This window comes from Mangifera indica, chromosome 18 (genome assembly GCF_011075055.1).
Source record: "Mangifera indica cultivar Alphonso chromosome 18, CATAS_Mindica_2.1, whole genome shotgun sequence".
Taxonomy (NCBI): domain Eukaryota; kingdom Viridiplantae; phylum Streptophyta; class Magnoliopsida; order Sapindales; family Anacardiaceae; genus Mangifera; species Mangifera indica.
In genome coordinates, this window is record NC_058154.1 from 2,942,149 (window position 1) to 2,969,382 (window position 27,234).

Genomic DNA, 27,234 nt, shown 5'->3' on the forward strand with positions numbered 1-27,234 from the left:
GTGTAATTCAAGCCATTGCAATAAAACTCACAAACTCCCATTTTTCTCCTCATCTATTACTAGTTCACACCTTCTTGAATTATTTTACTCTAATGTTTGGACCTCATCGATTACTTCCATTGATGGCTATAAATATTATGTGATATTTATTGATCATTACAATCATTACATTTGACTCTACAACCTAAAGAAAAAAATCCAATGTTCATGAAAATTTTATAAGATTCAAAGCACTTGCGAAATTGTTTTTTCAAGAAGTCCATTATTGCACTCTACATTGATAATGAAGGTGAGCATATCTCTCTCAAGTCTTTTCTTGCAACCAATAGAATATCACATCTCACCACTCTACAATATACACTCAGACATTATGGTTTCTCAAAACGTCGTCATTGACACAAAGTCAAAACTGGTCTTACTCTTCTCTATCATACGCATATGTCACTCATTTTTTTACCTTATTTTTTTAACACCACAGTTTATCTTATTAATCGCATGCCTAAAACCAATTTTTCCATGATATCATATTTGAAAAACTCTTTGGGTATACACCAATCTCAAATTAAAAATTTTTGGGTGTCTTTGTTATCCTTGGATTCAACCATACAGTTCTCAAAAACTTGCACAATGCTCTCAACCCTGTATTTTCATTGGTTACTCCTCCACTCAAAGTGCTTACCAATGTCTTGATCCTCACACTCACAAAATATTCCTCTCTAGACATGTCATCTTTGATGAGTCAATTTTTTTGTTTTCACGTCATCAATTAAATCACTCTCATCCCATAAACACCGCACTAGAATAATGGTCCACTACCCAATCAATCTTACAACCGATTCTCCAAATCACTTAGTTACTCTAAGTTTCTTCAACCATAATCGGTTACACATTCCAAGGATGGTGATGGCATGTCCGCTTCAACGACTCCCTCTTTGAGCCACTAACAATGTAACCTCGATACTACTACCCCTTTACTCTCTCAAGCCCTATCTTCCTCAAGCTCAAACCCACTAAATTTTCCCAATCCACCACCTTTATCACCACCTGTCAATATTCATCCAATGTAGCCTAGAGCAAAAGACAACATACACAAGCTTATACAAAAACTCAACCTTGTTACATTTCATAACCCTACCACCAATGCCACACCCAACATCATTACTCGAGGAATATTTGTGACTTATCACCACCTTATCATCACATGTCAATATTCATCCTCTCTAGACATGTCGCTTTTTTGATACAGTTAAAAACATTCGTCATTTACCTTTATTTTTTTAAATTAACCATTTACAAGCAGATATAGATTTATAACTTTATTTCTTCTTTGTATTAAAAAAATTAAACTTTAATATTTTTCTATAAAAAAATAATTTTTCAGTTTTTTCTTTCTAAGTTTCCAAAAAATAGAACAAAACAAAAATTACTTTAATATTTTGTCTAAAAAATAACTAATTTTTCATATTTTTCTATCTACGTTTCCAAAAAATAGAACAAAACAAAAATCACTTTAATATATTTCTATAAAAAGAACAAGTTTTTCAGATTTATTTTTCTAAATTTCTAAAAACAAAACAAAAATCTTAATTACATTAATGAGATATTTTAAATAAAAATTATAAAATATTTAGTCCATCCAACACCTAATATGAAAGTTTGATAGAAAATCTTTAAAGTTCAACTACTCTAATAAAAAGTGAAAAAGATTATATGATAAAGGTGGCACAATTCAAATTTTGACACGATTTATAAATTCTTGACTGGTATTAATGCTCAAGAATGAAATGGGTCATGTCATTATCAAACCCTTACAAAGGAGGTTTATGATAAGAATGACATGATTTGTAAGAAAAATAAAAATAATTTAAATTTATAAAATTAAAAAATATATATTTTTGGTAGATTAATCAATCAATAAGCCTACTAAGGTATGCCTGTTATGTGATAAATTATGCCCCAAGTCTTGGAAATTTGCAAGTTAATGTGGTCACATTTTTGCAAGTCTTAACATAATATAATAAATTATTCTAATCTTGATATGATCAATTCGTTACTAACTTTACCTTATAGTAAAATAATTAATTAAGACATTATGTAATCAAAGGGAGAAGCATGTCCTAATTTTAGTTAAATAAATTTTAAATAAAAGTTAATTCACACCCGAATGTAGAGTAAGTAATCTAAGATTGAATTTAATTCATTTAAATTATTAAAAATATTATTAAAAAATAAAAAATTTTCATTAAAAAACAATCAACCCGCCCGTTAGCCCAACTCTGATTCGAATTCGAGCGACGCCGAACAACATTAGCCGAGCAACTTGAATAATATTGTAATTGCGTCACCTAAAAAGTTAAAAATTGGCGCAAATAAGGTAAAAGTCAAAAGAAAGCAAAGAAAATGAAATAAACACCGGAAAGCCAAGGAGGGGGAACACAGATTTCTGTAATTTTGAGAAAAAAAAATAAACAAAAATTCAAATAAAATAAATTGCTCCTTCTCTGCTAGTTCAAACCAACCCACCTTCATCGCCCCCTGTTTGAAAGAATTTTACCTAAAATTTTATGTAGTTTTATTTTCATTGACCTGCTGTTTTGTAAAATTTTCCCTTTTCATCCTCACCGGAAGCCTGATCGCCGGGGATTAAATATCGTTTCAGATCAGGAACATCCTGATTGGCTAGAAGGATGATACGTGCATAAATGTATGGTTAATCAGTGTCGTCGCCGGTATCGAAACCGTCGTTGGGACGACGAGCTGATTGCGAGGCGAAATTTTAGTTTACCCGGTGGTTTTTATTAATTCGTTGATGGGCGATCTCAGAGATTGGTCGCTTGAACTAAACGGCGCCGTGTTAGAAGAGAGGCCGCTATCGTCTCCGTCGTTAGTTCCCTTAAATCAAACGGAAATTGGTGCCGAGTACTGGCAAAAAGCTGAGGAAGCAACGCGGGCGATCATTGCCAAGGTCCAGCCCACTGTTGTCTCCGAAGCAAGAAGAAAAGCAGTTATTGATTACGTGCAAAGATTGATTAGAAACCGTCTTAGTTGTGAGGTAAGAGCAGAATAATCATTATTACGATGCTAAGTTTACTTTTTTAATTATGAAACTGTGCTTATGAGCTGTGCATTTGCATTTTTTTAACTAAATTTAATTGTTGTTTCAGGTATATTATTCATATTTTTACTATATATGTTGTGTGCAACAACAGTTTTGGAACTCATTGTCTGGATTGATGTTGAAACTCGCTTATTTTTTTATCTCTTTGACAAAAGAGTAGTAATCATTAGTTCAGTTGTAATTTTGTACTAATAATTTCCATAATGAGTTATACTTTCTGCCCTATCACATACCTGTCTGGGTTTTTCTTCTCTATTTTGAAGTTAGGAGAATAATTAGGTTACTAATCTGATTGGTCATTAGCTTTATGTTATTAATACTCATCGTTGATTTTGTTTGGCAGGTTTCGAAATAAAATAATGTGTTGTAAGGGAAAACCCTAATATGTATTGTCATGATTGTCTATGTGGATTCCCAATTCATTGGTGCAATGTTATGAATGCTAGTCGATGGTTTTTTTGCCAGGTTTTGAAATAAAATCGCTTTTTCTAAGGGAAAACTCTAATACTTGTTACCTGGATTGGATGTTGAAACTTCCATATTTTTTATCTCTTTGATGAAAGAGTAGTCATCATAAGTTCAATTGTAATTATGTATTAAATTTTTTTGGTAATGAGTTATACTTTCTGCCCAATCACATGCATATTTGAGGTTGCTGTTTTCTTCTCCTTTTTGGAGTTAGGAGAAATATTAAGGTTACTAATCTGATTGGTCGTTAGCTTTTTATTATTAATGCTCATTGATGTTCTTGTTTGGCGGGTTTCGAAATAAAATCATGTGTCGTAAGGGAAAACTCAAATACATATTGCTATGATTGTCTATTTGGATTCCCAATTTATTGGCACAATGTTATTAAGCTTGTTGATGTTTTTGTTTAGCGGCTTTCAAAATAAAATCATGAGTTCTATGGGAAAACTCTAATACTTATTGCCTGGATTGGACGTTGAAATTCTCTTCTTTTTTTTTTATCTCTTTGATGAAACAGTAGTAATCATAAGTTCAATTGTAATTATGTATTAAATAATTTTGATAATTAGTTATACTTTCTGCCCTTTCACATGCCTATGTGGGGTAGCTATTATCTTCTCTGTTTTAGAGGTAGGAGAAATAATTAGGTTACTGAACTGATTGGTCGGTAGCTCTATGTTATTAATGCTCGTCAATGTTTTCGTTTGGCGGGTTTTGAAATTAAAACATGTGTTGTAAGAGAAATCCCTAATGCGTTTCGCCATGACTGGACTCCCAATTTGCTGGCGCAATGTTATTAATGCTTGTTGATGTTTTTGTTTGGCGGGTTTCGAAATAAAATCATGTGTTGCAAGGGAAACCCCTAATACATATCACCATGATTGTCTTTGTGGATTCCCAATTCGTTGGTGCAGTGACCTCTGTATTGGTTGTTTGCAATATGTGATTTGTGAGATTTTTAGATTGCTAATTTTATGCAGTGATGATACGTAAAATGTTGTATTTGAATCTTGATGCTCCTGCAATGGGGAGAGTTTAGATACATCTGAATTATTTGCTAACATGAATTCATCATAGGTATTTCCATTTGGTTCAGTGCCATTGAAGACTTATCTCCCTGATGGAGATATTGATCTGACCATCTTTGGTGGTCCAAATGTGGAGGCTTTGGCCAGTGACGTGTGTTCTGTTCTTGATAGAGAAGGTCAAAACAGGGCTGCAGAGTTTGTAGTGAAGGACACCCAACTAATCCGTGCTGAGGTTTTTAACTTAAATCTTAATGTTATATTTTCTGAATCTCATACTCAACTCACATATGTTTATTTTTTGAAGATATCAACCATCAAGTGATTGTTCTTTTAATTCAGTACCATATTGTTATTTTAGTTCAAGTTGCAACCTGTGTCACTTTAGCCTTATTTCCATATTTAGTTAGTATTTCATAGTATAAAAATAATTGTTCCTCATTTATTTGTTTTACTTTTTTCACGTGGATTCCTTCTTATCAGTATTGTTATCGTTTTGTCCGCCTGTGAAGGCAAAAGAACATAATAGTATATTCGTCTTTTTGAGCTACTCTGTCCCCTTTCTTAAATTATTGATCAAATTCATTTTAAATAGCATTGGGAATATTCTTGATATAAGTATCTTTGTCCATATGATGACGTGTTTCTCCCCTTTAGAAAAGTCACTGCTTGTGAAGGATTTACATGGTGAAAACTTTTGCTGTGGTAAGCTAGCGTACTTTGCATGGCACATAATTGAGGTGACTAGAAGAATAAATGTGCTTATGAGGATTTTGGATCTGTCAGAGTTTTAAAATTAATAAAAGGAAATGTGGAATTATTGAGAAAAAATGTTGTGTGAATTATTATTTTTATTTATCTTTTTCTTTGCCTTGAAAAAAAAAAAAAAAAACTTTTCCACTCCTTAATGAAATATTCAATCTTAATTATTTCCCAATGCATGCTTTGATATATTCAGTACCCTTTCCCATTGACTACTTTGAAAAGTCTGAAGCTTTTCTTTCTTAGCAGATGTCATAAGTTAATGTTTTTAGCCTTACTTGTTTCTTTGGCAAGTCTTGAAATATAATGTCTAGATTTTATGTAAAATAATGTTTCATGCTTTATATTTCATTAACTTATCTTACTGTAATTATTTTCTCTTTTTGGTCTCTTCTTAAGCAACTGCGAAAGTTGCTTCTCATGATTTAACCAATTTCTTAATTTAATGTCTGTTAGTTAATTGTTCTTGTGATCTACTCTCTGATACAACCAATCAATCTGCTTTTAATAGCACTTGGCCACATGAGATTAAATGTGAATTCACATGTACACCTCTTTGTATGTATGTGATATGTTCTTTTGGGATGAAATAACACACATGTATGATTTGATATAGTGTCGATTTCACATATTATCTACGGGATGGAAGTCCCTTTACATATATGTAGTAGGTTTGGCATCTTAAATATGGGGCTTTTTTTCATGGCAGGTTAAACTTGTAAAATGTCTGGTGCAGAACATTGTGGTAGATATCTCCTTTAATCAGTTAGGAGGATTGTGTACACTATGCTTTCTTGAGCAGGTAGCCTTTTGTGTAATTTTTTTTACAAGGGGAAAAGTAGTGTATTTATTACTTAATAGAAAATTTAACCTTATGGTTTCTTTTAGTGGATAATTCCAGTGGAAGTTCCTCTCAGTAATTCCTGACCTTTCTAAGTGTCTAGTCCAGTAATTATGTAACTATGCATGCTTGAGCTTGATCAACAGATTGGAACATTTGGGATGTGTACTGATTAGCATCATGAATGTTGTTTGATGTATGGTGAACTATGCTTGTGCCTTTGTAATCAACATTTGGTTTATTTTGTAGGTTGATCGTCTCATTGGTAAAGATCATCTCTTTAAGCGCAGTATTATACTAATCAAAGCTTGGTGCTATTATGAGAGTCGAATTCTTGGTGCTCATCATGGCTTGATTTCTACATATGCCTTGGAGACATTGGTTTTGTATATTTTCCGTCTATTCCATTCATCATTAAATGGTCCTTTAGCGGTGAGTCCTTGCAAGAATATGCATTGGTATGCTTCAAATATGTTTCAAGTATTTACTTTTTGAGTATGAATGGTTTCTAGGTTCTGTATAAATTTTTGGACTACTTCAGTAAATTTGACTGGGACAACTACTGCATCAGTTTAAGTGGACCTGTTCGTGTTTCCTCCCTACCAGACGTCGTAGGTGTGCAACTTGTTTTTTTAAATTTTTGGTGCTGCATTTCCTTGTTTAATGTCAATTGATTTATTATCTTATTAATTTAGTCTTTTTTTTTTCCCAGTTGAGACACCTGAAAATGGTGGACAGGATCTTTTGCTCTCTACTGACCTAAAGGTCTGTCTAAAACAGTTCTCTGCTCCTTCAAGGGGCTTTGAAACAAATTCACGAACATTCTCTCCAAAGCATCTCAACATAGTTGATCCACTGAAAGAGAATAATAACCTTGGCCGCAGTGTGAGCAAAGGTAGAAACCATTTGTCATTAGTCAGTTGGGGAGGCCTAGGGTCTCTTCATTTTTATGCAGTACTAAAAGAATCAAGGTTATTATTATTACCATCCTCATTATTAGTCCGTTGTGGTTCATCGTGCTTTCTACATGATTTTCTTAATCTTGATCTTGCTTCTTTAGCAGACAAGTTGGCATTAACATTGTCTTCTTTATGTTTAAAACTTTCCGTAGTAAGTAATTATATATTCTGGTATATGTAGTGCTAAAGTGAAGAAATAATATGCTAAACAGAATTAACTAACACATGTTGCTTTAATAAAAAAATAGATTATGTGAAAATAGCATATTGTTAATGAAGGAATTCCTTTTCTTTCGAAATAATATATTGAATCTGGTTAATATCAGAGGATTTTTTATACAAATGGTACATGACTTATTGCTATAATTTTGATAAAATTGATTGTTGTACTGTAATGTTGATTAGTAGCTAATGATAACATGAAGTGGGAATATAAATAAAGAATAGTCAATTAACCAGCATTTCACCATGCAGGGAACTTTTATCGTATAAGGAGTGCATTCACATATGGGGCTAGAAAACTTGGGCGCATACTTTCCCAACCAGAGGAAAGCTTAGCTGATGAACTCCACAAGTTTTTCTTTAATACTCTGGATAGGCATGGAAGTGGACAGAGACCTGATGTTCAAGACCTTGTCCCATTAACTAGATTTGGTGCCACATCAACTTTTTCAGGCACAGAGTCATGTGAAGACCAGACTATTTATGAATCAGAATCCAGCAATTCAAGTGGCATAACTGACAATGGTAGGTTAGATCACAAAGCACAGTTGTGCGGTGGTCTCATTAACATTAAGATGTGTGAGACTGAACCGAGTGAATGCAGAACCATGAATGAATCACATGGCTCTGTGGATAGAACAGCTGTTTCAGAAGTCCGTCTTTGTGGCGATGCAAAAGACCTAGCTACCTCCAGAATTCAGGATCTTAAAATTACTAATGGTGCCTCTAGGTCTTCCTCTCCAATTATTGAAGAGAACACTTCCCTTGTGGGTAAAGCACATCATGCACCATATCTATATTTTACTTCTTCACCTACCGAAAATGGAGAAGTGGGAAATGGAAATATAGAGTGGAAACAGCCAGCAAATTTTGGTTGTGCTGAGAAGCACTCGACTGCTGGGGTTCTTCATGCACCATGCAAGGAAAACAGCTTAATTGTACCTCGTTATCAGGATGATGGTGCTATGCATGATGTTCTATCTCCAGCTGGATCAAAATACTATCCAATAATGAGTACAGTTGGTTGCTCCTCAGAAGATTTTAATTATGGTTACAGTGGTTATCAGGCATCATCTATGACTTCTGGAACACCGAAAGCATTATCTGATCTCAGTGGGAACTATAACAGTCATCTTATTAGTTTGCATCATGGCTGGTTGTGGCATGAGCATACCTTGAATGCATCCTACTCTTCAGTGCCTCCACAGTTGCTTTCTCAGATCCAGAACAAGAATTCTTGGGATGTAATGCAACAGTCACTACCTGTCACGAGAAATAGTATCCCCCATGCCAATGGCATTGTTCCAAGACCCCTTTTTTATCCCATGAATCGACTGATTCTGCTTGGTCAAAACTTTGGTATGGAAGAGATGTCAAAGCCTCGAGGAACTGGGACATATTTTCCTAACATGGTATACTTATTCTAAGCCTTTGGATACTTTTATGTTAAATTTAATATGTGTGGCCAACTGAGCCAATTTTGGTCTTAGATCGTCGTCTCTTTCTTTTGTTAAATTGTTCAAGTGGCAGGGCCTTGCTATCTCAAAGTGGTTTTATTCTTAAAATTTGCAGAGCCATTATAGGAATAGATCCTTGACTTCAAGGGGAAGGATTCAAGCACCAATTAGGTCTCATCGTAGCACTGGCCGTGCTACGATGCACCATGAAACAAATTTTCCCGAGGGAAGCAGCCAGGAGTTGGCAACAGAACATCTTAATGCTCATCAAGGTGGTGGAAAAAATGAACTTTTAGATATCTGCCGCTCTAGTTCCCCTGAGAAAAGGCCACAACCTAATTCCAATGGCTCTAGTCATCCAACAGAGGGGACTGTGGAATTTGGATCAGTTGAAGTAGTACATCTTTCTGTTAGGGCAACCCCCCTCGAGAGCAGTAGACAACCAAACTCAAGCTTAAGTCACTCTTCACCAACAGACAAAAATTCCAAACCTTTAATTGACAATGATCAAGATAGGTATGAAAATCCAATGGAAATAATTAACTCATCAACAATGCTACACGTATGGATTCTGTTTAACATGTCTATTTTGTACGTGTAGATCAAACCTTTTGAAAGACGAAGATTTTCCCCCTTTATCTACCTATGGCAGTCAGTGAGAAAGGATTATGGTTAAGTTAATAGGTGAGTAAATGCTAACAGACCAGCCTGTGCCCAAGCTTTCTATGGCTTTTCCTATGGCCATTCCTAAAATTGGAGTTGATTATTCTGTGTAGTTGAAAGGCATTTTTGTACATTCTACAGCTGCTAATTATTTTTAACACAAAATCTTGATAGCTGTGCATTGGTTTGAGTTGTTCATGAATAGGATGGTTTTAACCAGGTTTCTTTTTCACCATGTCACCCATCTTATGTCAAATTATAGAGACTCAAACAGTGTTGTCGTTGATGTATGATGTAGCTGATACATTTCTAGAAATGCTGTTCTTTTGCAGTTGTAATAGCATTAACATTTTTGGCTTTTCTGCTTGAAGCTCACAATGAATGTATTTCTAGAAATTGATTCATGTTTTCACCTCTCCTCTTTCTTTGGTTCTGTGGAGTGTGCTGTTAGCCTCAATTCAACGCATCTGGCAACTGGTTCGATTCCATTTGCCATGTTTTGTCAGAGGAATGGCAATGAAAAAGCATTATAGTTGACCCTCTAAAGCATTTGCATTGTGGGTATGCAAAAGTAGGGCCTTGGCGATAAACCAATCACGTTAAAGTCTTATTTGCTTATAGTCTTATAGGTGGTTCGGTGTGACTTGTCATGTCATGGGTCATTGGTCGTGCTTCCGTGGGTTAATTGGTGGGTCAATATGTCAAAATTTAAAATTTTATATATTTTTTAGTTTTTTTTTTAAATACTCTATAATTTTTTGATTTCATGCTGGCTTCTAGGCCTTCTCTGCAGGCTCTCGGCACAGGCAGCTTAGGTCTGGGTAAAGCTATGTAAGCTTTGTACCCATATTTATTGGGTATTATTTATAGGGTCGTTGCATTGATGTAGAAATAGAAATTTGCCCTCGGTCCTATTTAAATTAATAGGGATGAATTCAATTTAAATTAAACTCAAATAAGTATTAATTTGAGTTTAACTTAAATGACAAATCTAGAATGGTTAGTTCAAGCTCTAGTTACTTAGTTAAGTTGGTGAATACTTTCATCAATAAAAAAAAAATTCAATACAAAAAAAAAAAGAATCATTAACGAGAAAAGTTCTAACACCATAGTTAAAAACAAACTAAGTTTGAGTTTCACGAATTAAAATTGTTTTTAATTCAAATTCAATTTATTCAAATTGAACAATGATTGAATTTGAGCTATTCGAATTGAATTTATTCTTAGTTTAGATGATAATGAAATAAACCAAAAAAAAAGAAAATCTTGAATAGGCATCACTTTCCCCTATCAATCGGGCAGCTTAATAAAAAACATTAAATTGTCAACTCTTTTATTTATAATTCTCATATTGTGACAAAATAAAGAACGTCAATGAGAGGCCTCACTCTCCTCACCTATCGACAAAAGAAAGAAGATAAGAATAAAATAGATAGTGGGGATTCTCTTTCTTTCTTTCTTTCTTTTAACAAACAGTCTCATTGAATAGGAAAGGTTGTAGTTTTCTCAGCTTCCAATCAACTTCTCAGTTAGCAGGAGAACTCAAACTCTTCTCATATTCTTCATTTGTCAAAAATGAAATCAAAGTTTGCATCTGGACCACTATCTTTGTGACCAATTTTAATATTCAAGTAAATTGTTCATCTACAGAAGCTCCCATTATCAATAATTTGCTCTTCTATTTTATTATAGTCACCTTACCTTACCTTCCAACTTTGGCAACCTTTCTTGAATATTTTATATTCAGGTAAAGTTCGTAGTATTAATAGATGTAACCTATATGTGCACATTGTTGTCGATATTTGTTTGACTATGATTTTTCAAAATATTGTTTTATATTCGATTTTAAAAGATTAACTTTTAAGTTTGGACAAGTAATTATTTCTTATTATTTAATGTTTGATGCGTTTTTACATCACAAACTAGATATATGTAACGTGGAGTCTTGCATAAAATAGGTTATGATAATAACGATTGGAACTACAGATAATATTTTAATTCATTATATTGATTACAAATAAGAATAAGACAATTGAGATACAAGAGAGTTTTTAATATATTTCGACTTGCTATTCAGGAGTCTATGTCAAAGGTTATTGCATTTAACTCTAGAAAAGTGTTTCAGCGGAGTATTAACAGTATTTACAAAAGAAATATTATGTCGAAAATATAGTTATTTAGAGATCTCTAGTGATAGTTTTGTGTTCCTTACATCTCTATTTCCTTTAAACGATTCTTTATATTTATCCGATGAAGAGATAGAGTTATAGTATTATCAGTTATCTTAAATTCATATTTTATATGGAGATAGAATAATTATCTTACTCAGATGTAGTAAAGAATTATTGTTTTTCTATGTAGGCACAAAATAACACAAAATATAATTTAGAAGGTTGTTGTCTTTGGCAAAGTTTTTTTATCCACATCCTAAGCTGTACTGAAGATGTGTTGGTCATTTTTCCTGTAGTTGTTATTTTATCAGGTATCATTTCGTAAATTTAATCAAATAAAAGTTTTACCATATAACAACTATAACGAAGTTTGAAAGATAACGATAGAAAATTAATAAACAAAAATCTTTTAAGTGTGTTTGGTTGGAAAAATATTTTATTATCAAAACTAAAATATTATTACAAAGATTGCATTATATGTTTGATTAAACTTAAAAATTATCTTAAAAATAAATTACTTTATAGATTAATAAATATAAATTAATAATGCATTAGATAAATTGGTATATATAAATAATTATTATATTTTATTGATATTAATAAAAAAATAAAAAAATATTATTTTATTTAAATATTTTTAATATGTTAAACTAAATTTATTAAGTAGATGTCAAATTGTAGCAAAATTAATTTTACTTTAGTAATTTTTAAATATCTAAAGAGAATTTGGTAGTCAAACTACATGTATATTACATGCGATGTCATTTTAATAATAAAATATTACCATTTGAGGTGAAAACAAACCGAATTGAGTTTAAACACCTTTTTGACTTTAGCTCAAATAAAAAAATATTTAGTTTGAGTTCATTGAGCCAAAATTAAGAGTAGTAATAGTTCAATTTGAATAAATAATGGTCAGGTTCAATTTAGTTTGAGTTTAGTTTAAATTCATAGGTTAAATTTGTAACTCGAATTTATGATTTGAGTTCATAACTCATTGACTAAAATAATGTCTTTTTACCCAAAATAGGCAAAACAATATTATTTTGTAAATAAATCACAAACTCAAACTACGAATTTGAACCACGGATTCAAATTGAACTCCAGCCACGAATTTAAATTAAGGATTCGAGCGATTTATTTCAATCAAATTAAGTTGAACACCTCCTAGCTCAAATTTAGTTTGATTTAAAGGATTGAAGCAGTCTTTCTTGAATATTTTTTTACTTGGGTGTATACTCATTATTGTCAAAATTGGTTCAAGTATAAATTTTTGGAAAATTGTTTTATATTTGAATTTAAAAGATTAACGTTTAAGTTTGGACAACCAATTATTTCTTATTAACTTATGTTTAATGCGTATTTTCGTTACCAACAAGAAATACATAATGTAGAGTCTTGCGTAGAATAAGTTATGATAAAAATAATTGGAATTATGCGGTAATATTTCAATTCTTTATACTGATTATAAATGAATGAGATACAAACAAGTTTTTAACATATTTCAACCCATTGTTTGTGAGCCTATGTCGATGATTATTGTATTTATCTCTATGAAAATGTTTCGACAAAGTGTTAATAATGTTTACAAAATAAATATTTTGATGGGGATGTAGTTATCTAGAGATATCTAGTGAGAGTTTTGTGTTACTCTCATCTCCTATTCATCTAAATTTTTCTTTTTATTTATAAGATGAAGAGGAAGGGTCATAGTATTATCCTTTTCTTTATTTTCCTATTGCCAAAGGACTTATGCCCACCCAAAGTTTCTTGCATTTTTAAATTGGTACTTGTTAATTATGGAAAACTTAAACATTTACTCATAGACGATTAAAATTAATAGAACCGATTAAATTTCAAGAATAAAATCGTCATTTAACTAGTAATATATTAAAAATAAGAAAACAATATCCATTTCACTCCTAAATTTAGAAAACTAACAATTTTCCCTTAGGATTAAGCTTTGAAATGTTAAATTCCCCCCCCCCCCCCTGGTTTCTTTATTTTTCTTACTCCCTTTTTTTGCGCCATCACCGGCCAACTTCTCTTTCCCTTCCCTTTTCCAGTGTTGAAAATTGGAAGAAGACATCGTCTTCATCTTTGATTGAAGACATCCTCTTCATCCAATGATGAAAACATTCTTTGTCCAATTTTCGACATCGAAAAAAGGGAAGGAGAGAGAAGTTGGCTAGTGACATCACTAGAAAGGGAGGGAGAAAAAAAAAAAGAGACCTTAGGGAAAAATGTAATATTTCAAAATTTTATCTTAAAGGAAAATTATTAGTTTTCTAAACCTATGAAGGAAAGAGATAATATTAACTTACTCCATTAATTTTAACAATCTACAAATGAATGTTTTGATTTTCAACAGTTAATAGTTACTAATTTAGGAATGCAATAAACTTTGGGTGGGAATAAGTTCTTTGGCCTTTTCTTATTTCGTATCATGAGGAGATAAAATAATTATTTGATCCAGATTTAAGTTATTGTTTACTTATATAGACACAAAATAAGGCAAAATATAATTTAGAAGATCATTGTCTCCAACAAAGTGTTTTATCTACATGCTTAGCTGTATTGAAGATGTGTTGATCTTTTTTTCCTCTAGTTTGTTATTTTGTTGGTATCATTTCTTGAGTTTAATCAAATGAGGATTTCACCTTATAACACCTATTATGAAGTTTAAAAGATAATAACAGAAAATTAATATTTATTTGTAAATTATCTTTATACGTGAATATAAAGAGTACATTTTGGTTCGGAGAAATTTTTTATCATCAAAACTAAAAGATTGATGATATCTAGTGAGAGTTTTGTGTTATACTCATCTCCCTTTCATATAAATATTTATTTATATTTATAAGATAAAGAGATAAAGTTATAGGATTATCTGTTACATTATTTTCCTATTTTGTATCATATGGAGATAGGATAATTGTTTAATCTCGTTTTGATAAAAAATTATAATAGATACAAAATAAGGGAAAATATAATTTAGAAGGTTGCTGACTTTGAAAAAGTGTTTTATCTGCGTGCTTAATTGTGTTAAAGATGAGCTGGTCAATTTTTCTCTAATTTGTTATTTTATTGATGTCGTTTCGTAAGCTTAATCAAGTGAAAATTTTACCATATAACACATATTATGAAATTTAAAAGATAACAATACAAAATTAATATTTATAAATTGTCTTTGTGTGTGGATTTAAAGCATTCATTTGGTTTGAAAAATTTTTTATCATCAAAACTATAAGATTAACACAAAAATTGGTTTCTAGAATCTTTTATTACTAAACTTAAAGATTATTAAAAAAATATATTTTCTCATATATCAATGAGTTATATTAATAATACGTACAAAATAAATTAATATGTATAAATAATTATTGTATTTGATTAGTAATAATAAAAAATATTAAAATATTATTTTATTTAAACATTTTAATATATTAAACAAAATTTATTAAATAAAAATATAATCCTATCTAAATTAATATTTTTTTGATAATTTTATATATAATAATCAAATTACTCGCATATGATTTGGGTCTTATATTGATAATAAAATATTATTATAAACAAATTAAACAAAATAATATAAAGGCCAAAGGACTTATTCTCACCCAAAGTATGTTGTTTTCTCAAGTTTCCTCTTCTTATTTTTTAAAATCTCAAACACCGACTCATAAATTGTTAAAGTTAACAGTTTTAAGGGTAAAATTATCATTTTATCTGTAATATTAAAAATAAATTAAAATGTAATCTCCTTTTTTTTCTTAAACCTTAAAATTAAAAGTTTCCCCCTAAGCCAAGTTTGAAAAAATTACATTTTCCCCCTAGGGTTTAGTTTTCAAATCTCCAACGTCATCGCCAGCCACGAATATCTCCCAACGCCTTCTCTTGCTCTGGCGGCTAAGCTTCTCTCATTTAAAAGCTTGGATGACGTCTATTGACATTGGAAAACACTTCTAACTTTGTCAGGAAGATGAAGATGAGATCTAACGAGAGATCTAATTTTTGTTGAGAAAGATGATGTTTCGTCTTTCCTGTTGGATTTAGAACTATCGGGAGGAGGGAGAGATGGTGAGGGAGCCACTGTCGGAGGAAGAGAAAAGAGATGTCATCAAATAATGAAAAAATACCTTGGGAGGAATTATTACTTTTTAAATTTTGGTCTAAAATGGGAGATTGTTATTTTTTAGAATTTAAGAGGATAAAAAAAGATAAAATTTTAAAGGGATAAAATTTTGTTAATTTTAACCATCTATAAATAAATATTTGAGATTTTTAAATATAAAAAAAAAAAATTTTAAAAACAACCTACTTTGGATAAGAATAAATCCTGTGGCTAATATAAAATGAATCATGTCTCTCATTCTTGAAACCAAACAGACCCTGATAAGACAAGTTTAACATGAATTCATTGGAACCAAATAGTTTGTAAATTTCATGATTCATTGGAATGAAGAGCGGAATTGAAGTCTGTCATGACCGCCAATGCTCACCCAACCACACCCACGTACACCTGTACATGATACATCACAATCAGATACACCCTTCCCAATATACCAAATAATTTCATATTAATAAAACTTAAACCCAATTAACAACCCTAATCTAATTAATTCTTTATCGACCTCATCAAACTGCGTCACCATAATTTTGTAACGAGGGCCGCATGTATCTGATTTCTTTTCACAATTTATTATTGTTTATCAACAACCTCCACCTCTTCTTGCTTTATCATAAGTTCTCCACTGCTTTATTGTCTCTCTTCTCTCAATCTCTCCAAGCTACTCAAAATCTAAGCCAACCCTTCTGATTTTCTCCTTACATTAATTCTCCATCAAAAGCTTCTCCACAAATGGTGCTGTCCAAGCGTAGCCATAGATTCTTCAAGTTTCGCAGCAACCCAGTTGAATCATCTTCTTCAATCCTCAAGACTCTCTCTCTCTCTCTCTCTCTCTATCACTCACACTCTTTTTTCTGCTAGCTTTTTCAAGAATCTTTTTTAGTTTTTGGTCTTTTAAGCCAGATGGTTGTCGAAGACTACAAGTATTATTCACGAGCAGTTGCGGAAATGGCTTGGATGATGCTTTGTGTCGATTATTCAAGGATGTTTTGGCTGTTATTCGGAGTCTTTTCTTATGAAAACCATGAAGGAAAGCCGCGGATCATCAAGCCATTGCTTTTATAATTCTCTTCTCTTTCTTTTTACTTACTGTTGAATTAAATAATATTAGAAATTATAGTGCTACATATTTTTACATAAAAATAAGCTCTGAAAATTTTCCGGTGAAGGGTCTTTGATTTCTCAGTCATTAACATGAGTCCACGTTTGGTTTGCATTGATGGAGCCAAGACGCCTCAGATTCTTCCATACGTTGAAACAGACCCATCTGGTCGCTATGGACGTGTAAGTTTCTTTTTCTTTTTTTCTTATATGAATCTGGTTTTTTTTTTAAAATAACTTTTAGTTTCATTTCTGTTTCTTATTTAGGGTTCTTCATTGCATCCAGTACAAACTTTTATTAATGCATGCTAGTTTTAGCTCACTGATTCTAGTTTTAGTTGTTATATTAATGGGTACATGAAATCTGAGAAGCAATATCATCACATATATTATAAATACTAAATTAAAATTAAGCTTCATATATTTTATATGATTAAATCATATCTTTGAATCTATAAAACTCTTGAAATTTGTCTGAATGTAGTGACACCGGTCTTCTTCTTCTTCTTCTTAAGGGTTAACTGTTGTGTTAGATTTTGAAGAGAAAAAATAGCCAAATATACAAGATTCTTGGACCCCCTCATAAAAAATTCAATAACTTTAAAATTCACAATCAATCGTCCACCCAAATCATAATTTGTGAAATATGCTAGGTTATCACAGTAACCTCGTTTGTAAATTTTGGTTGGACTGAAGCGAGGTCAAGCTCGAGTTTTAAGGGTGCTCAGTTTATAAAGCTTGTGAGTTTAAAAAATTCAATACGAATTAATTAAAATGATGTCGTTTGGATCAATACACATTAAAATGGTATCGTTTTATTATTAAGTCAAACTCAAAGTTTAATTTAAGTTTATATGCAAATTTGACTCATTTTAAACAAATTGAATTCAAACACCTTTGAAATGAGTTCGATAAGCTCGAACTTGACTCTATTGAAGTGAATTCAAACTCAATTCGATTTGAATCTAACTCTAATCAGAGGTCCAATAACTTTGAAAATCACACTAAACTATCCAACAAGATCAGAACCCATGTATTAAACTATCCTTATTCATCACATAAACATATTCATAAATTCTCATTAGAATATCATTTAACAGATTTTATTAAACAAAAAACATAATTATGTTAGCTCACCTTAGAAAATTTTTCAGTACTAACACCTGTAATTTTTTTTTTTTTTTTTGCAATAAGTAGTGGAAAAAACTATAAATTATGGTCCATGTTTCTTTACTTTATACAAAAGTTGGTAGTAAATTGAGAATAATCTAGGATGGCGCCGCCTAGCTGTTCTTGAAGACACTTTCTTGGTATTTTCCACACTATTTCGACGTCTAAATAATGCAACTTTTTCTTTGATAGTGAATTGAGTATTTTGCAGAAAACGAATATTCAAGCTGATAGCTCATATACAAGTTCTTTAAAATAGCCATAAATTCTTAGCTGACATGACTACACTTGAGCTGTTTTTATGGACTGCCATGATAATACTGTTTTCTTCTTTTCTTTTTTTTTAAATGTTTCTTCACCTAAAAGTTGAAACGATTTTTGCCTTTACACGTTAGCCACTAGTGGTGGGCTAAAATTCGGGTCCTGGGGCCTGAGCCTAAAGGTGGGCAAAAAGTTCGGGCCCAGAAGCCTAGACAGGTTTCAATGGGGATAGGTCTAAGTTGGTTCGATCCTAGCTTCTACCTCCAAGGACCCGGTTCCTGAGAGCTCAGAACATTCTTTAGACTGGGCCCTGGAGACCCAAGATGGTTTCGGTCCAGGCCCTATTAGCCCAGTTTTATTGGCCACATCTGTCTACCAACTAATGTCTTGCTAATACCGAGAAAAAGCATATCTGTAGGTGGATTTGATTTGATTTAAGTCTGGAATTGGTTCCAACTTGTACTGAAGGTATAACATTACATTTGAACTCATTTGAGTTAAAATTTAAACTCCGCATTGAAATTGACTTGTTTGAGCTCAGCTGTAAATTCAATCCATTCCTCTTAACCACCCTTAGGTGTGTCCAATTCGCGTATAAACAGGCTAATTAATTAAATAAAGTAGCTTGAAAATATTCATGCCTGATTACGAATAATGCAAGTTAGAAGTTAGAGATGTAATGTAATGAAGGTGATCTTCGTGATTCACAGCTTAGGGAAGTTCTTGGGAAAGGAGCGATGAAGACAGTGTACAAAGCCTTTGATAAAGTCTTGGGAATGGAAGTAGCTTGGAATCAAGTGAAACTCAATGAAGTATTCCGTTCACCAGAGGAATTACAGCGCCTCTATTGTGAAGTTCACCTCCTCAAGAACCTCAATCACCACTCAATCATCCGCTTTTACACATCCTGGATCGACGTGGATCGAAGAACCTTCAATTTCATCACTGAAATGCTCACGTCCGGCACCCTTAGAGAGTAATAACTCCTCCTCAACCTACACAACATCAAACTTCATTCAAAGATATAACATTTCTCTGAGCTCTGTGTGGTTGATATATACAGGTACAGAAACAAGTACCGGAAAGTCGACATTCGAGCTGTCAAAAACTGGGCTCGTCAAATTCTTGGTGCTCTTGCTTATCTGCATGGCCTTGACCCGCCTGTGATACATAGAGACCTCAAGTGTGATAACATCTTTGTCAATGGCCATCTGGGGCAGGTTAAAATTGGTGATCTTGGCTTGGCAGCTATTCTCCGTGGCTCTCAAAACGCCCACAGTGTTATAGGTACACCGGAATTTATGGCGCCAGAATTGTACGAAGAAGATTATAACGAGTTGGTAGATATTTACTCCTTTGGCATGTGTATGCTGGAGATGCTTACATCTGAGTTTCCTTATAGCGAGTGCTCCAACCCAGCACAAATTTACAAGAAAGTGACTTCGGTAATTGAACTTAATGTTTCACAGCATTATTATTATGGAAACCTGACGATGAATCTGTTCATTAATTGCTCAATTAATCTCCAGGGAAAGCTGCCGGAAGCATTTTACAGAATTGAAGATGAAGAGGCCCGGCACTTTGTGGGGAAATGTTTGGAGAATGTTTCAAAGAGATTGCCAGCTAAAGAGCTCTTGCTTGACCCATTTCTAGCATCTTGTGATGGACTTGTGGAGCCAATGTCATCTTTTGTGGCTCCAGATTCAACTAGGACTACAAATATGACCATCACTGGCACCATGAATCCTGAAGATGACACCATTTTTCTCAAAGTAAAAATTTCAGACGAAAATGGTACTACATTAACTCACCCTATCTTCAAATTGGACTTGAAACTGCAGTAAGCTAATAATTTCAATGTTTACAGGTCATAGGAGGAACATATACTTTCACTTTGATATATTCAATGACACAGCAACTGATGTTGCATTGGAGATGGTTAAAGAATTGGAGATAATTGATTGGGAACCACTTGAAATTGCTGAAATGATTGAGGAAGAGATATCTTCTTTGGTTCCAAATTGGAAGGAGTATTGTGGCTCACCTAAATTCCATCATCAGCATAGCTTCAACTATGAAGAAGAAGAAGAGGATGATGATGATGATGATGCAGTAATTCATGGCCAACATCCTTTCTATTCCAACTCTTCTTATTCCTCCTCACATGCTTCTCTACCGGATTTCATATCTTCTGCTTACAAATGGCTTCAACAATGTGAAGACTTACTGAATAACGATGATGCAAGTTCTAATGGCTCCATTAACTCCTTAAAGTGCTCAAACTTGGATTACTGCTCGAGCAATGAAGATGATTTTGATTCAAGTGAGCCTCTCCGCATTGCAAGGACCAACAAGTCAACAAGATTTTGCCCCACATCAAGCCATAAACAGTGCTATGAAAAAGTAAATTCGTGGAGAGCTTGTAGCTCCAGTATCCATCAAAGGAAGCTGTCGAGGATTGGTTCAATGGTGGATATACGCAGCCAACTTTTGCACCGCTCACTGGTGGAGGTGATTAACAAGAGGCGCTTGTTTAAGACTGTTGGAGCCATTGAGAACATCGGTTATCATGAGCCTGGAAATAGTGGCAATAATGGAGATGGGTTGTATGGGAGATGATCTTCCAGTGCAAGAAGAATGATAATTACAATGAAAAAGCTGAGATTTGGGAGTGGGATTAAAGTTAATTACCCCCCTAATCTCTTGTTTAATAATGTTAATTTTTCAGTGCTTTCTGGTGTGTTTATTAAGCATTGTCTTGTGTAAACTTCGTATAAGTATGTGTGAACCTTGTGAGACTTGAATATGCAGAGACATGTCCATGTCTCCTACTGTGAAAAGTTTGTAAACTTGTAATAAAGTGGCGTCTCCTTCTGTGAATATGGATAGACCGGAATTTGTTTCTTCTTCCATTTATATTTCTTCAGTTCTAAAACCAAGGCATTATTGATTGAACAAATAGCAAAGTATGCAATTCTACAGTGGAATAAATAGTCACATCAACACATTCGGGAGTAAATCTAGTAAGGCTATAAGAATTAACCTTAGATATAAATATGGGTAACTTATTATATAACTGAATGGTATTTCATTTTTAATTTGATATCACGTATGTTTGCACACATTGTCACTGTTAAAATGAGAGTAGTAATGTAGTGGGAAAAAAATTAAATTATTTTGTGAGAAATAAGAGAGTAGGGTTCTTTTATAAACTGAGACCTCAGTGGAAAGTGAAAAACAAAAAATTGGGCATGAGCTACAGCATTGTCATTCTATCTACCAACATCCGACTACTCAAAAGCTTAGAAGGATGTTCCATGCCAGCCTCCTATATCTGCCTTTTTTTTTTTTGGACTCTCGTTTTGGTATAAAAAATCAATTACAACATACCATCATACTTTGTAGCTGTACCAAATAATACAACGAGTGAAGCACAATCCAAACACTAATGATTGAAATTGTAAAGTTGAAAATCCTATAAACCCTATACTAGAAGTCCATGCTTTTTTATATAAAGGTCAAGTTTTATACCTTATATTTGATATCGTAACAATCATTGTATCATTTCCCTTCCTACACACCTTCCTAAACCCCATAATATGTGTATTGAGTCCTCAAATTTCTTTGGGTTAACATAATAATATTGCAAAAGAAAAACTTTGGTCAAAATCCATCAACCGTGGCTTAAATGAAGAACCATTTCAATTCTTTCATCTAGGGGTGGATCACTTCAGCTTGAGTTCAATTAGGGATGGCAACGAGGAAGGGCAGGGAGAGGATCTCGATCCTCGTCCCTGTCCCCATATAGGATATTCATTTCTGTCCCTGATCTATCTATACTAGAAGTCCATGCTTTTTGATATAAAGGTCAAGTTTTATACCTTATATTTGATATCGTAACAATCATTGTATCATTTCCCTTCCTACACACCTTCCTAAACCCCATAATATGTGTATTGAGTCCTCAAATTTCTTTGGGTTAACATAATAATATTGCAAAAGAAAAACTTTGGTCAAAATCCATCAACCGTGGCTTAAATGAAGAACCATTTCAATTCTTTCATCTAGGGGTGGATCACTTCAGCTTGAGTTCAATTAGGGATGGCAACGAGGAAGGGCAGGGAGAGGATCTCGATCCTCGTCCCTGTCCCCATATAGGATATTCATTTCTGTCCCTGATCTATTCCCGCTATGGGGATGAAAATAATTCTCCGTCCCCTCCTCACAAAGAAAAACCCTCTTTCTATCTCTTCCTCGTCCCTATGGAGAAAAATCTCCCCCTGTATCATACCTATGTGTCATGTCAGGCCTAGGCCCACATAATAGCAAGCCAACCCATGTAAACACTAAGGCCCACGGCACAACCCTCTCTTTAGAGGATCATGTTGTGTTAGGACTTAACGAGCTAGCCCACAGGTCTTGTAGCGGGTCAGCCTGGTTTTTTATTAACAAATTATTTTTTAAAATTAATTATTAAATTTTACTTATTTTATTTATTTTCAAATTAATATAATCGAGGATTTTAAATGACAGATCTATCTTCTAAATCACATTTTATATATATTTTTAAATAATATAAAATCATTTTCTATTACTTATTATTGTATTGTAATTTAAGAAAACTCTTCATTTTATCAATGATGCCACATTGGGACTTTTTTTCTAACTATATCTTCTTGGCTTATTCGACACTTGAGTTGAGATAACTATTACTCATATGTTTTGCCAATAAAAAAACTGAGAAACTCGCATGTGTGATCATTAAACAATGTCACTTATCATATTTTTGTTTTATCCACTACTTTCACCATTTCCTTAATGTCTAACAATTTTAGTTTTTATTTTGTTTTTTTCAATTTTGCTCATTATTATTTTTCTTTAGAATATTTTGGTAATAAAAAACTCTAATATGTTCTAAACCAAAAAGATATTCAAATAATTAGGACAACTTTACTTTTATAAACTTAATTGACTGAGAATTGATACAATATAAACACTATAAGAAAGATCTTGTAAAAACAAATAAGAGCTCTTACTTGTTCTCGCAAGATCTTTCATGCAATGTTTGCACCAAACTCATTTCTTATCGTTTAAGCATACAAAAGTGAACTCGTCCAAATCATTTAAACCTTTTTTTTATTTAGAACATAATAGATTTTTTTAATTAGTAAAGTATTTTAGAGAAAAATAATAATTAATAAAATTAGAAAAACAAAATAAAAACTAAGTTATTAGATATTAAGGAAATAGTGGAAATAACAGGTAAAACAAAAATAATTATTATTTTTTTATTTTTAGAACAATTAAATAGTTGTGGGTGGACCAGTGGGCCTGAAGTTTAGGCCAACGGCAAAACTTGGGCAATCCATAAAACTGACATGACCTATTATAATAACAAGTCATACTTTAATTGATTGTGTCAAAAATAGGAGGCTAAGGTTGGGTTGTAGGCTGGCCCAACCCTTTTTCCATGTATATTCAAGCCAATTTGGCTTTATGAGTTGTCACAAATTCTTTGGTGACGTTTCTTGTTCTTCGACCTCTCCGACAATTATTCTTCTACTTCATTTTCATCAATACTCCTTCCTTTTTTATTAAATGGTTTTTAACAATCTCTTGAACAAACTTATTATCAACTAAAGCAAACTCAAACTAGAGATTATAGATATAACCTATGTTTAGACTTAATTAGAATACATGCACACCAATTCCCCTTCATGGGGCATTAGTAAGAGATTCAACCACGTAACAGTGAAAACAAACGGACAGACTGAAGATGGGGTCCATCGGGCCAGCTGTTGAAGGCCCATTTAGAATCATCTGACGTGGCAAAATCTAAATTTGAGCTGACATGGCCTCCACCTCCTCTGGCCATTAAAGCACAATGAAGAAGACTTCAACATTCAGCTAGCGACGAAGAAGACGTGCCCACTACGCCCTACCTTCTCTATAACTAACTTTCTGTACTTCTCTTAACCTACGCCCTTCATGGCTATCATGCGCAGCGACAGTCATTTAAACGTTGAGGCGCCACCTCCTTCTCCCATTCCGCCGGCCGCAGGATCACGTTCAGCAGCCAATCAGATTCTGTCGCAATATCTAGACAACTCCTTGCACATGCCCGACCTCGACTCGCATCTGCCGCATTTTCTCTCGACGACAAGCCGTCTTCAAATTCTAGATGAAATCGATCTGCGATCACTCGTAGCTGGACATTCCGATTCTATGGATCGGCTCTTGGAATCGGCTCGCGAACTCGGCGCGTTTAGGATCAAATTTCACGGGATTTCCGAGGAAGAGGTACAGCCATTAGCGAGAGAAGCGGAGCGAATTTTTGGAATTTTGGAGGGAAGAGATACAGGAAATCGGCAGCAAGGTAGTCGACGGCATAATCGTAATAAAGAGGAAATTCTCTGGGCTCGTTCGGGAAAGGAAAGAATGGAATGGGCACGTGAATATATTGGCGCTGAATTATTTCAGAGTTTCAGGTAAATTCCCTTAATACTGCAATCGTTTAAGCTTTGCTTTAACTTTGTTGAGATTACACGCACCTTTGGCCATCCTCCAAAGCTTCTAAATGCATTAACTGGGATGGCCTTCATCTCATCAATGTCTGTCTTTACACTTGTGAAGTATGGAATTAAGATGGAATTTTCTTGTTTTTTTTCAATTCTTATTTCGATATCATAGAATAATGTAATAAGTCCTATCAGTCTATTTCTAATTCCACCATAAAACATTCTTGCGAGCTCTGCCGATCCAGCTCGAAACAAGGTGCTCCTAGGCGAGCGGCATTAGTTTTTCCTACCTGTATAATAAGAAAGCTCTCCGGCGAGAAAGGATACATACACAAACAAATTTTACTCATTTATCCTTAGAGTTTGCACAAATAAATTTTACTAATTTAATAATTTATTTATACAATATAATATATCAATATATGATTGAGTAATTTTGAATTATAAAAAAAATAAATAAATAATAATGTTACTAGTTTATATGTTGTTATTTTAATCTGTACTAATAAATTAATAAAATTTGTATACACGTACGGTTATATTCAATCTTACATTATGAATTCGGTTTTTATGGATGAATTAATAAAATTTGTTAGTGCAATGCTCTTTTTATAGGGATGTAATGTTTGCTTGTAGTTCTTTGGGAGAATACCGTAATCACATTGTTAGCCGAAATATTTCTTGAATTTTGGACAATTTATGTACTAAAACTTTGACAGTGAGAGGATGGAGAATGTTGCCAGTAGACTTGATGCCATTGCGGAACAATTGGCTCAAGTTTTTGCAGAACACTTGAGTAAGCAATCTGGTCGAAGATCCCAGGAGAGACAGTCTACTCTTAGCATTTACAAGTACAACCAAGATATCATCAGTGCACAAAGCTCACCTTCAGCAAATGAGATGAACAAGTTGTGTGATTATGTTTTAAGCCTCCACCTACCCAGCAAAACATGTAAATACTGGATGCAATCAGGGCCAACTCGCTTATCTTTCAATGCAGGTCCAGACACTATTGTTGTCTCTGTGGGAAAACAGCTTGAGGTAAGAAATTGGTCTTGTTTCCCTCCTACACAGTGTGGTTTTTGTGTATCTCTTTTGCCTGATTAATTATTGCAGTTTAGTCAATGTGTTTTCATACAAAAAGTTACCACTTTTGATGACAGCAATGCAGCTTAGGGGAATTCAGATGTGTTCTTGGGGAATATATCTTTCAGCCTACAGATCCCCAAACTTCTTTCTCCATAGAGCTCAAATGTTCATCTCTAAATATAAAGCAACATTTTTGCAGAACTCGCAAGACAATCTCATTAGCAGATCAGATACTGATTGCCCTCATACTATACAACATTTTCAAGTTTCTATTTTAATAATTTATAGGTACACAATCCATACATTCGCAATTTCTTGCCTTATCATTTAATAATGCTCTTGATTTAGTTTACTTAATTGGAGATTAAAATCTTGTCACTTTTTTTGTTAAGTTCTTTTACACTATTGGTTTGATGTACAGTTTTGGGACTCATGGTTTGAACTTTGAAGAGAATTGAATTTTGTTGAAAAGGGTTCGTTTTACAAAGATTTGCATGTAAATATAGCTAGAAAAACATACAATGCTCCTTGATGGGAATAAAATGTTTGCTCTCCTGTATTGCTGAATGGTATGAGCAACATTATACATCTATTATAGTCTTGTATTTACTTATAAGAGCACTTATAGGAGCAATAATATGTGCGCTTATAATAACTACTAATTTGAATATCAATAACGATGTGTTACTATATGATTGAATATTACTTTTTTTCGTAATTTGAAATCATTCATTCACATGATGATACATCATTATTGATAATCTAATTGGTATTCATTATAAGTATCATAATTTTATTGTTACTTGTAAAACTATATAACTATATTTACCCACTTTTGAATGCACAAAGAGGCATATACATAACGTATTATTATATAATTGAGTGATTTTGAATTAATAATAAAATAATATCTAATTATAATTATATATGTATAAAAAAAATATTATTCCTGTAAAATTGGTATTATTCTTTTCTACTTGGCTTTGAATACCACAACTAAATTCCGCAAAATTTTGCTTGAATTTATCCACTTTTGAGGGCCAGTCTATCACTGGTTAAGGATGTAAATGAATTGGGCCTTTCTAAATGTAGTTCATAATTGTCTTAATTAAACCCGATATCACCTACTTGATTGTGGCCCTGGACTTCCTTTATGAGGATAAGAGTTAGACCCATCTTGAATGTGAAACAGTTCTTTTGGGCTAGGGTGGCCGTGATACGAGCCGATTTAGGCTTGGATTATTGTTCTATTCGAGATCAATGCCTCACTGCTGTTGTTG

At 33.1% G+C, this 27,234-nt stretch overlaps 3 protein-coding genes across 5 annotated transcripts; all 3 read left to right on the plus strand.

Annotated features, from left to right (window-relative positions):
- Positions 1–2,370: 2,370 nt before the first annotated feature.
- On the plus strand, positions 2,371–9,919 carry LOC123201491. Of its 2 annotated transcripts, XM_044617023.1 has the most exons (9): positions 2,371–3,052; positions 4,664–4,846; positions 6,083–6,175; positions 6,464–6,646; positions 6,727–6,829; positions 6,927–7,109; positions 7,648–8,807; positions 8,968–9,368; positions 9,454–9,919. In XM_044617023.1, exons 1-9 carry the CDS (start codon positions 2,810–2,812, stop codon positions 9,509–9,511), a joined length of 2,607 nt encoding a protein of 868 aa, XP_044472958.1. In that variant the 5' UTR covers positions 2,371–2,809; the 3' UTR covers positions 9,512–9,919. The 2 variants fall into 2 exon arrangements, with proteins under 2 accessions (XP_044472958.1, XP_044472959.1); XM_044617024.1 differs by lacking the exon at positions 6,083–6,175.
- Positions 9,920–16,413: 6,494 nt separating this feature from the next.
- Positions 16,414–21,227, plus strand: LOC123201492 (probable serine/threonine-protein kinase WNK5). Its single transcript, XM_044617025.1, has 5 exons — positions 16,414–17,099; positions 19,058–19,323; positions 19,411–19,792; positions 19,877–20,141; positions 20,215–21,227. Exons 1-5 carry the CDS (start codon positions 17,010–17,012, stop codon positions 20,964–20,966), a joined length of 1,755 nt encoding a protein of 584 aa, XP_044472960.1. The 5' UTR covers positions 16,414–17,009; the 3' UTR covers positions 20,967–21,227.
- Positions 21,228–24,239: 3,012 nt separating this feature from the next.
- LOC123201493 lies at positions 24,240–26,659 on the plus strand. 2 transcript variants are annotated; one of them, XM_044617027.1, is made up of 4 exons: positions 24,240–24,835; positions 25,585–25,906; positions 26,029–26,242; positions 26,376–26,659. In XM_044617027.1, the coding sequence occupies exons 1-3, from the start codon at positions 24,336–24,338 to the stop codon at positions 26,230–26,232; spliced, it is 1,026 nt and encodes a 341-aa protein (XP_044472962.1). In that variant the 5' UTR covers positions 24,240–24,335; the 3' UTR covers positions 26,233–26,242; positions 26,376–26,659. The 2 variants fall into 2 exon arrangements, with proteins under 2 accessions (XP_044472962.1, XP_044472961.1); XM_044617026.1 differs by having other exon boundaries at positions 26,029–26,659.
- Positions 26,660–27,234: the final 575 nt, after the last annotated feature.